Source organism: Volvox carteri (genome assembly GCF_000143455.1).
Source record: "Volvox carteri f. nagariensis unplaced genomic scaffold VOLCAscaffold_1, whole genome shotgun sequence".
Taxonomy (NCBI): domain Eukaryota; kingdom Viridiplantae; phylum Chlorophyta; class Chlorophyceae; order Chlamydomonadales; family Volvocaceae; genus Volvox; species Volvox carteri.
Genome location: NW_003307545.1, coordinates 639,998 through 650,624, shown reverse-complemented (window position 1 = coordinate 650,624; position 10,627 = coordinate 639,998). Strand labels below are relative to the sequence as shown.

The following is a 10,627-nucleotide window of genomic DNA, read 5'->3' as shown; positions in this document are numbered from 1 at the left end:
TCCCTGGGCTAGTCCAGGGGAGATAGCCCCCGTATGTATGTATGTATGTATGTATGTATGTATGTATGTATGTATGTATGTATGTATGTATGTATGTATGTATGTATGTATGTATGTATGTATGTATGTATGTATGTATGTATGTATGTATATATATGTTTTTTAAGGATCTTCGGAGCCGCCGCTAGGGGGGAAGTGGCGAGAGGTTGGTTCGCAATTAACTTCACCCAAGCATGCTCCGTAGCGCGGTATGTGTATGTGTGTGGGGGGGATGAAAGGGGTCATATGTATGTGTGGGGGGGGATGAAAGGGGTCATATGTATATTATATGTATGTAAGTATACATGAAGCCGTCGTGTGTGTGTTATGGTTGTTAAAGTGGGCTCCAGACTCGTGAAGAGTAGAGCTACCGGCCGTGTGCTGCACTGGTGTGCGTGTGCGTGTGCGTGTGTGTGTGTGTGTGTGTGTGTGTGTGTGTGTTAACAACACAACAGGCGGCGCATGGAAACAAACAGACGGCCCACACGCAAGGCAATAAATAATGACCCCCTAAGCAGTGGCCACACTGACGCGCCACCTACCGAACAGCACCATATTCCCGGCCCAGAAGGTGGCTACCGCCTGCTCCCGCGGCGACGGCGCCGCACCCTCCGTGGACGGCTTGTACCAGGTCCAGGAGTCCAGGTCCAGGAAGGCGACGTCGTTGAGCCGCTTCCGCTCCGCGGTACGACCGCCAAAGATGACCAACCGATTGTTCTCCTCATCGTAACAGGCGGCATGGTTGTACCTGAAGAAGAAGAAGAAGAAGAAGAAGGAGGAGGACAGTGATGATGATGATGATAATAAGTCGTATAGCAGCTGGGACGCGAGGATGTGGTGTGTATGTGCATGTCTGTATGTCTGTACGTATGTGTGTGCGTCTGTGCTTAACGTATCCGACCGGAGGACATTATAGGGTCTGTATGTCAGTATGTCAGTATGTCTGACTGTGTGGCGGTATTGTTACTTGAGTCATTGTGTTTAAATGGGCCATGTCTTTAAATGGAATGAGCCGCGAGAAGTTTTGCGGTTTTAAGGTGTGGTGTTGGATATGCGCAACCTGACCTCGTGTGCGTGTGTGTGCGTGTGTGTGCATGTGCGTGTGTCTGTGTGTGTGTGTGTGTGCGTGTGTGTGTGTGTGCATGTCTGTGTGTGTGTGTGTGTGCGTGTGTGTGTGTGTGTGTGTGTGCGTGTGTGTGTGTGTCTGTGTGTGCGTGTGTGTGTCTGTGTGTGCGTGTGTGTGTGTGTGTGTGTGCGTGTGTGTTCCTTACAAGCACCGTTATGTGCTTATGGCGGATGAGTTGCGAATAGCGGAGGAATTCCAATCGAACTCAGAGCTAGCGGACCTGTCACCCCGCCTCCCGCCCCCCTTCCGACTGCCACTACCCCACCCACCTCGCCGTGGGCTTCTCCCCCTTGCACGGCTGGTTGTGCCACTCCATTCGGTCCATAGTCATCCAGAACAGGTCGTTGGTTGTGGAGCCGTCCTTCTGGAGCTGACCGCCGAAGATGAGCAACATGCTGCCCACCTGTACGGCAGTCGTACAAGAAGATGAAGAACAATAACAACAGTAACAACGAATTCCGCAACATCAACACCGATACAACAGCGGAATAACCACACCAACGTACAACAACACGCAGACACACACACACACACACAGATACCTCCAGCCCTCCATCCCCCCATCCATACATCCCTCCCTCCATACATACATACATACGCGCCTGTGTCAGTGTGTGTCCGGTGCGTATCCAGCACCTGTTGTCCACGGTGGTGTCGCCCATCTCAGTCTTGACCAGCTGACCCACCTGGGACACGTACGTTAGGTGGCGTGTGTGTGTGTGTGTGTGTGTGTGTCTCGGGTACTGGGGCCCCTGACAGGGTGTGGTAATGGCGGGTACTGGGGGTTGGCCTCCCCTGTCAATGGCACTGACTGCGGTTTCCCCTATCTCACCCCTTTCCCTGCCCCCCTCTCTCCTTCCCCCCCTCTCTCCTCCCCCCGGCCCACCTCCGCCTTGCAGCGGTACTCCAGGTAGGAGCCCACGGGGGTCCCAATGGGCTTCAGCCGCTCGATCTCCTCCAGTCGCTCGCGTTCCTCCTCCTCACGAAGGAAAGCTAGGAACCTGACAACAAACAAAAAAGGACAAACAACAACAACAACAATATAATAATAATAATAATAATAATAAGGATGATAATAATAATAATAATCAGGTGTTATATATATATATAATAAACAATAAACGATACCATCAACATGAGAAGCAGAAGCTTTAGTCGTAGCAGCAGTAGCAGATTTCTCAGACTTTGTTCCCGGTGCAAAGAGCATTCAGAGCGAGGATTTTCAGTACTGAAGAAAGACTATGAGCGAAAGGAGGGTTGATCAGCATAAGCCAACAGAAGCAACAGAAGCAGCGGCAGCAGCACCAGCAGAGCAGCAGCAGCAGAATCTAGACCAACAGGAGCAACAACCCCAGCGTCCTCCCCATCGTCTGCATTAGCAGTAGCAGCATTAGCACAGCAGTCGTGGGCCATTTCAGCCAATCGTTAGGTAGTTCCCCCCGTACCCACTTAGACAGGCCCTCCTCCACTTTGGCCTTGTATCGGTCGTCCAGGTTGTTGTACCGCAGGTTGAACTCCTTGAGCGTCTTCAGGTGCCCCATGCTGGGGGGAACCTGGGGGAGTTCGAAGTATACACAATGCAAACATATATAATGCACAGTATAAGTATCAACTGCCGGCATCCCAAAAAAGGGGGACCGAGGCGAAGGAAACATCACATGCAAGAAGCAAAGGCTCAACAATGGCCGACGTCCCTTTTTCCGCTGTGGACTCCTTCCCACAACCGCCCCAACTGCCCACCCAACGGTCATTACAACTGTTCGAAGCTACCGTAACCGAATTCATTTCCTTTTTAAGCTCTCTGGTTAAAACCTTGACCACCTCATCTTCTATCCAAACTGTATTTCCCCCTCGCCCAGCCGCACACCAGCCATCATCTCTCAATTCTTCAAAAGCTTTCCGCTTTGGGGGGAAGGGTTTACCCCTCAACCATAACCCCCCGCACACTCGCCGGCCACCCGCCTAGCGCCACCTCATCAACCTCAACCCTCGCGGCACTCCGTTGCATTTCCCTTCCGCACACCCTTCCCCGCACACCCTTTCTCTCGCACCACCCTTTCTCTCGCACCACCCTTTCTCTCGCACCACCCTTCCTCTCGCACCACCCTTCCTCTCGCACCACCCTTCCTCTCGCACCACCCTTCCTCTCGCACCACCCTTTCTCTCGCACCACCCTTCCTCTCGCACCTTTGTTAGCAAGTTGTTCCCCACGTCTATTCGCTGAACCTTCTTGAGCTGCCCCAAACTGTTGGGCAGGTAGCGCAGGTTGTTGGTGGACAGGTCCATCTTGATAACGGCCGCCAGCTCACCTAGGTTGTCGGGAAGCAGCTCCAAGCGGTTGTTCTCCACTTGGATGACCTTGGGGGGCCGGGGAGGCGGGAAAGCAGTGCAGTTGCGGTTCAGTTGGGTGTCAGTGGGGCCCCAGTTGGCGGGTTCAGTTGCAGAAGAGAGGGTCTTCCCCCTAGCGGCCGATGGTCCTGCGGTGCACTGCTTCCTCCGTCTCTTGTTCTATAGCCCCGCGGGCGAGGCATTGCCCTCCCTCCCTCCCCTTTTCCCCCCTTCCCCCTTCTCCCTCCCTCATCCTTCGCCTCACCTTACCTCACCCTTCGCCTCACCCTTCGCCTCACCTTACCTCACCCTTCGCCTCACCCTTCGCCTCACCTTACCTCACGTCACCTCACCCATCTCCCTTCCCCCTCACCTCTCCCATTCTCTCTCCCCCCTCCCCCGCTTCCCCGATCCCCTTCCGGGGCCAGTCTGTTCCCACCTCCAGCTTGGGCAGGGTAGCCAAGGAGTCCGGCAGAGTCGTGATCTCATTTCCGGAAACATCCAGCTCCTGCGCAGATTTGCCGGGGGTGTGAAGTGAACATGGTAGCGGTGAAAGGTGGTTTGGTGTATGTTAGGTGAGCGGGTTAAAAGTAGCAGTGGTGGTGGTGGGCGGGGGCGGGACAAATCATGTGATGCAAGAAAAAAGAGCAAAGGGTCATCCGGCCAGAGCTGACGTCCACCAAAGCAACAGCTTCTTCTGGAGTCCAAAGGAGGAGCCAAATGTGGGAACGGACGTAGGGGGTGATGTGTTCGTGGGGGAGGATATCATACACATATAAAACATAGAAAGTTTTCACATGCCGTAGAAAATGCACACCCTGCGCTGTGGGGTGAGGCTCAGGTGTTTAGGATAAGGTTCGTTGCTACATGTCCTGCCACTCTCGCGTCCTTCCCACCACCATCCTCCTCATCAGGGGAAAAGATTCAAGTGTTCACTACGCGCTGCTGCTGGTGCGCTGGTGCTGCTGATTAGGCCACACAGGCACAGGAATACTCAGGATAGGTACGACACTCACGACACTAACGGCTGCGGAGGAAGAGAGAGGGACAGTAGAACCTGGGGAGTAGTAGGACAAAAGTGTGTATGTATGTATGTATGGAGTATATTGGGCATGAGGCTTCCCATGCCATCCCTGAGGAGCTGCAGCAAGAGGCTATATCCCTCGCGGTATATAAGGACTCCCGGCGTACGGCATATAAGAAAGCCCACCCGAGGCAGACAGTGCGAACAGACAAGCGGGCAGAGCAACCCGCAGGTTCCACCGTAGAGCGGTGTGTATGCGCGTCTGTGTGTGTGCGTGTGTGTATTTCCCCCCTTAGCCCCCCCCCGGGCCCAGCCGCTACCACCTTTAGCAACGTCAGATGTCCGATCGCTTCATCCACTTTGGAGATCTTGTTACCGCTGACGTCGAACACCATGAGCTGCTGTAATCTGTTGGTACGGCAAACGGCAAACGGTAACCAGCAGCAGCCAATGCGGCGGCAGGGGGAAAGCGGCAACGACATGCTGTGTGACGGTGTGCAGGGGCACGCCGCGTAGGGGCAGCGTGTTATCCTGAGGGGCTGAGCGAGTCCACTGCCATCTCACGCATGGTGCATCCATGGCCATGGCCATCGCCTCCAAAGTCGCAGCAACAGCAACCTGTTTTTAAACCCAACCTACTTTTGAACTCCACCTATTCCTCAACCCGCCGCGAAAGTCCCGCATTGACCCAGATCGCAAATCCACCACGTTTTGAGTCCCTTCCTCGCGCGCAGACCTGTAGACGACGGCCGGAATGCGCTTGAGCTGGTTGTATTTGAGGCGGAGGATGCGCAGATAGCGGAACTCCTCCAGCTCGTCCGGTAGGTCGGTGATGTCATTGCTGCGTGTATTGATTTTGGGGCAGGGGTTATGGCTCGGATGCAAGGGGGTGGGAGGGGGAGACTGGGCTGGCGGGTGGTTTGGGAGTGTGGGGCCAGGACGTGTTGGGGCGGAGCTTGGGCTGGAATGGGATGGGATAGGACAGAATCGTCGATTGCTTTTTCCCTTGAGGTACGGCATGGCAAGCGATGGTTTGTCAAGGGTGGTACGGTGTGTCTGCAACAGACTTCACCCGTATTGATAGTGGAGGCGCATAAGGGGACTGGGTAATAGGTTTCGGACTGAGAGCTAATGCGACCCTTGGGTCATATAGGAGGGATCAAGTCAACCAAGTTGACTTGGAATGCCGGTACGCGATCTCGTTGTTCGGTGGTAGGTTGTTCACCACCGGAACGTTCTCGCTGTAGGACGACTCATAAGTCCGCAACAAACGCGCGCAATGCTCACCCCATAATCCCCACCTGGAAAGCTCCAGCTCAGTGATGTGTGGATTGTATTTCTTCACCAGATCCACAAACCCAGGAGGCAGTTGCTTGAGCCCAGCATATCTACAGAGCACGTTGCATATCCGCCAAGAATTGGCGACATGCACTTCGGCGGTATAAGTGTAGGGCTATCCGTTGGTACCAACTTACCCCATATTAAGTCGGTAGGTCCGACGAGCCTCCATCAACCTCTCCTCCAGGACTTCGCGAGACAGCGTCCCGATGCCCTCCGCCATATTTCACTGTTCTCCACAAACGCTCAATGCTCTCTCTCCAAATCCTTAATCTAAATCCCTAAAAGCCTTGCAAAGCGCTCTACATGAAACACAGTTCATCTGCAATCTGAAATCTTAGAACCTGAGTGGAATACCGCCACGAACATTCTCTTCCAGGTTTATATTCATGCAATATAGTAAGGTCTTTCTCGCATTTTCTTTTGGCTTCAGCCTTGGAGGGATGACACCGAAAGTCGACCCCCCGCAACACGATGCCCTAGAGGTCAAGTCACCTTATGTACAACGCAAATTTGACTCAGTGAGAATTACGCAAAGCTACAAAGCGAAGCTCAACTCATGCCGTACAATTCGCAAGCTTTATAGCATAGGCCAGTTATAGGCCAATCTCTTGCTAGCATGCCACGGCTGTGCGACTATCGACTACCAATACAATGTAGCAGCATGTAGGATGAAAAAATCAACACAAGTTCTCCGCAGGAATGTTGACCGGTTACGGTGCGATGAAGTACATCATGTCATGCAAGATCGAAAGCACAGAGTAAGGACGGCTGTAGTGATCAGTCCACCGGTTACTAGTAAGCATCCATCTTTCCTTGCTGGGGTGCAGTCCGTCTTCGCCTACCCTAGCTTACTTCCATACAAACCTCTATTGATGTCATGCTCCGGCGGTCTTGGGATGCATCCAGCAGGAAATGGCAAGGTATAAGTTAGAGATGCAGGTATGCTGTGGAGGTGCGCGTATGCGCAGAGGTGCCCATGGCTGCCGGAACCTCTTTGGACTCGCCTCCAGCGCATCGGGACAGTGACAAAACACATGTCAAAATTGGACCAGTTTTCCCGTGGCAGAGATCAATTGTTGGTGTATAAATGGTCCATGATGACGCGCATGAAAGCAGGCATCGCATCGAAGTCAGAAAATATTACCGGAAATAACTAGAGGCCATTACGGATTACCAGGTCATCATGTGCAAAGTCGTTGTAACCGACAGCTAGCGTACATGCTCAATCCTGTCCGGTTGTAACTAAGTGGGAAACATGAGATAACTTTAAATTGGATGGATGGATGGATGGGTGAATGGTTACAAGCTTCATGAGCTTGTAAGGTCCTGACGAACCCAAAGGCTCATGAAGCGCCTTAAACAGAGACGAATTACGCCCTAGACGTCGACGCAAGCTCGTACCTCTCAGCTCCCACCTGAAGAAGGAACGAAAGTATGTTTCCTGAATGGTTTTTGCAAAGTTACATCAACGAGATATTGAAAATGCACGGAAAATTGTATTTCTGCTCCAACCAAAGGACGTTGTCTGTTGGAAACGCCGTACGTCTAGCATGGCCTTTAAGCCTACATCGGGCCCCCTGCATATGCTTGGGTGTTTGTTATTTAGCTAGCAAAAAACTTCAACTTACACAGCCTTGAAAACGCGTATCTCTTCGCCCCTTCTTTCCCGACCCCATGGGGAAGGCTTCACCAATGCGCGCAGCCAGTTATTAAACTTCTGCCATATGCAGCGTGAGAGCGTTCGCCATGCTGGCTTTTACTGCGACCAGTAGTGATGCGTCACTTCACCGCTGCATGACAAAGTTGTTCCTTGGCCTTGCCTTGGAGCGGTACGAGGACAGCAGACATGGTCGGCTGGCTCGCACGGTGTTTTCAAGGATTACGAGAACAAGCACAGCTTCCTGGGGCCGCAGCATCGTCCTCGCTGGAGTCGCAGCGAGAACAGATACCCGCTCCGGCGAGGAGTGTCTTAACGTCAGGAGAAGCTGTCAGGGCAGATGCATTGCTGGCATCTACATTGGAGATGGACCGGTTTGTTGAGGCGGACCAAAATGATGTGTCAGCGTTGACCTCCCTTGAGGAGGCTAAGCAGCTTATCTTAAGGCTGAAGGCGCGAGTTCGCGAACTGGAGGGCTCTGCGGGGCAAAACGCTGAAAATACGATGATAAGCTTAAGGCAGATACGGCTACCTGAGCAAGAGCCCAGGCCGGGGCTTGTGCCAGCGTCCATCAAGCGAGGTGGGATCCTATTATGAAAGCTTCACCCAGAAAACCGCAAGATGTTGCAGTACGTCGGCCGCAAGGACATCTTGCGCGACATGCTTTGTAACTTTGCGCTCCATCGACGGCATATTCTGTAACGCAGCTGCCATCCTGTCGTTTCTCCATATATATGACCATACCTCGCTACGGCATTGCACAAACACCCAAGTTTTTTGCGCGTTACGGCGTTTTGTCGCGTTCCGAAGCCCCTGTCGATCACAAGGCTGGGGGACTCCTGCTTGGGATCTGGGGCAGGGTAACAGCCAGCCGGGCAACGCACGCCTCCCCCATCCACCCCCCCTCTATATGCGCTTGCTGCCCGGACGCGGGTGATGCAGGCAACGACCTTGTCCCCTCCATCACGGATGCGATTCGGGATGTCCATTCGGACTCCGACGAGCACAAAAGCATCCCATACCTCTTCACCTCTTACACAAAGCAAGAGCTTGTGGAGTTGCTGGGTAGGTCCGGAAAGCCAGCTGCTGCTGTACTGCTGCAGGTGAGCGATGTGGGTCATTATAAGGGTGCGTGTGTTGGGCGGCGTGGACGTGAGGGTGGCCACGACGGGGGCAGGTGGTGATGGTTAGTGGCGATTGTGGTGTGGTTGCAGTGCAGGTAGGAAAGGCATTTGGAGAATGATTGGGTGACGGCGCTGTGAATGCGGATGGGAACGCGGGTGTTGGGGGGCGGGTGGATGTTTCAATGGTGCCATGGCCCGGAGCTTAAATTACTCCGCTCTGGTTGCCTGCTGATCTGATCGAATCGAATCAAATGCCAACAAAGAAAGGTTGAATCCAATTTGGGTCAAAGCGCCCTATCGTCCCCAGGAACATACATATATACATAGGGTTTGGCACCACTGGTAAGGCGCGACCATTGCCCCCGGGAGATTCCGGGATCGATACCCGTTAGGGTCAAAGTCCTTCCGATGGTGGAAGGCATTGCGCCCCTAGTTGATGGACGGTGGTGACCTGGAATAAAGTTAACCTGCGAGCCGACCAGGAATGGAGTTGGGCCGCTGTCGACCCGGCAGATTCCGTTGGATGCTGGTGGTGGGTGCGGAACCTGAGCGATCCACTGAGAAGTTGACTAGGGTGACTGGATGAGGGTGCCCCGAAATACCGGGGAAGGCAGGGTTTCGCAGGGTAGCTGCCACGGGCGAAGATACACCCCCCTGTTTCACACATCATATATACAGACTCGGGAAAGGGGGCCGCTGGTGAAGCTTAACCACCCTGTAACAACATACAGACAGACAGATGGACAGACAGACAGACAGAAACACAAACCTGCATGACAGATTTTGTGTGAAATATGGCATTGCGCTCGCTGCATGTGCGTACACTTTTCACTTCACGTGCGTGCGCACGTGTGCGCTCTACATTCAATAGCCAGCAATAGCCAGCTTCATGTGCCTTACCTGCGCCTTACCTGGGCTCCCATTCCGGCCGTCACGCCGACCGCTCAGGCAGTTTGCGAGGAGGATATCAGCAACGTGCCGCCGGCGCTGCTGCTGGACGTGGACCCGGCAGTGGGCGACGCCGTAGCAGCGGCTCCGGAGCTGGTGGCGGCACTCAAGGGCAGCAGGGATCCCTTGGCTTTCTCGCAGCTGGCCGCCGTGGAGCGGTTGCCCAACTACCTTCGGTTGCGGCTGTACATGATGCAGGCGTCTGGGGCCAGGTAACGGCCTAAGGGGTGTGGTGGCGCCATGTGGGTGCTGAGACTTGCGGGGTGGATGGCGCGATGAGCCCCCGCGGACCCCGCGCATGGTGTGGGCTCGCGAGGCGCTACCGCCACGGTTTATGTGGCAGGAGGATGAACTGTTGAGTGGGCGATGGCGACTGTACGACTATGTTGTGCGTCGGGGAATGGTGACTTGAACAACGATTACGTACGACTGGAGGGACGCTCGTAACGATCCTCCACTCCCTAGCAGTCATGGGAATTCGCATCAGTCAGAACAACCGTGCGGGTTTTGCTGGCTGACGCCGTCTCGCTGTGGAAGGAGGGGCGTAACAGCGATAACATGAGCAAGTATACCCCTCCCCTCATCGCACGCCCCATGCCTGCACCCGCACACTAACGGACCGTTTTCCCGTGATTTCTCGAATACAGTTCCATTTTTCAAATTTGAAGGGTCGAGTCTCAAATCCCGAACGAAACCATTACATGCCATCATCATCTCGTATGTATGTTAGATTGATTGGCGCAGTACACCATCAGCACACCATTATTTATTAGTGCAAAGTAGTAAGTAAGTTTCGTGACGAAGGGTTTACCTGTGCCACACGGCGCGCTCGTGCGTCGTCCTGTACGGCGTGTCGCAGACCCATGCTGGCGTACGCCACAGCCACTGCACGTGCCTTGTTCAAAGTTCGCACGGACCGGCAGTTACAATACGTACTGGAGGGCCAGGTTCAGCAGGATGCTATGCTTGGAATGCTACTGCAGGTACGTTTTTGGTTCCGGAGCGGGGTAATTACCCCAGGGCAGGGCAGGGCGGGGCTG

The 10,627-nt window shown here is 53.9% G+C and overlaps 1 protein-coding gene across 1 annotated transcript in view; it reads right to left on the bottom strand.

Annotated features, from left to right (window-relative positions):
* VOLCADRAFT_102618 (uncharacterized protein) overlaps nucleotides 1-6,078 on the bottom strand; it is a gene marked incomplete at both ends in the record, with an annotated part of 16,261 nt that extends 10,183 nt beyond the window's left edge. The window contains 11 exons of the mRNA XM_002945600.1: nucleotides 582-787; nucleotides 1,435-1,568; nucleotides 1,756-1,851; nucleotides 2,052-2,166; nucleotides 2,615-2,718; nucleotides 3,353-3,523; nucleotides 3,933-4,001; nucleotides 4,841-4,925; nucleotides 5,254-5,391; nucleotides 5,819-5,905; nucleotides 5,993-6,078. Of these exons, the coding sequence (XP_002945646.1) occupies nucleotides 582-787; nucleotides 1,435-1,568; nucleotides 1,756-1,851; nucleotides 2,052-2,166; nucleotides 2,615-2,718; nucleotides 3,353-3,523; nucleotides 3,933-4,001; nucleotides 4,841-4,925; nucleotides 5,254-5,391; nucleotides 5,819-5,905; nucleotides 5,993-6,078 (1,291 nt within the window). The remainder of the gene's footprint in view (nucleotides 1-581; nucleotides 788-1,434; nucleotides 1,569-1,755; nucleotides 1,852-2,051; nucleotides 2,167-2,614; nucleotides 2,719-3,352; nucleotides 3,524-3,932; nucleotides 4,002-4,840; nucleotides 4,926-5,253; nucleotides 5,392-5,818; nucleotides 5,906-5,992) is intronic.
* Nucleotides 6,079-10,627: the final 4,549 nt, after the last annotated feature.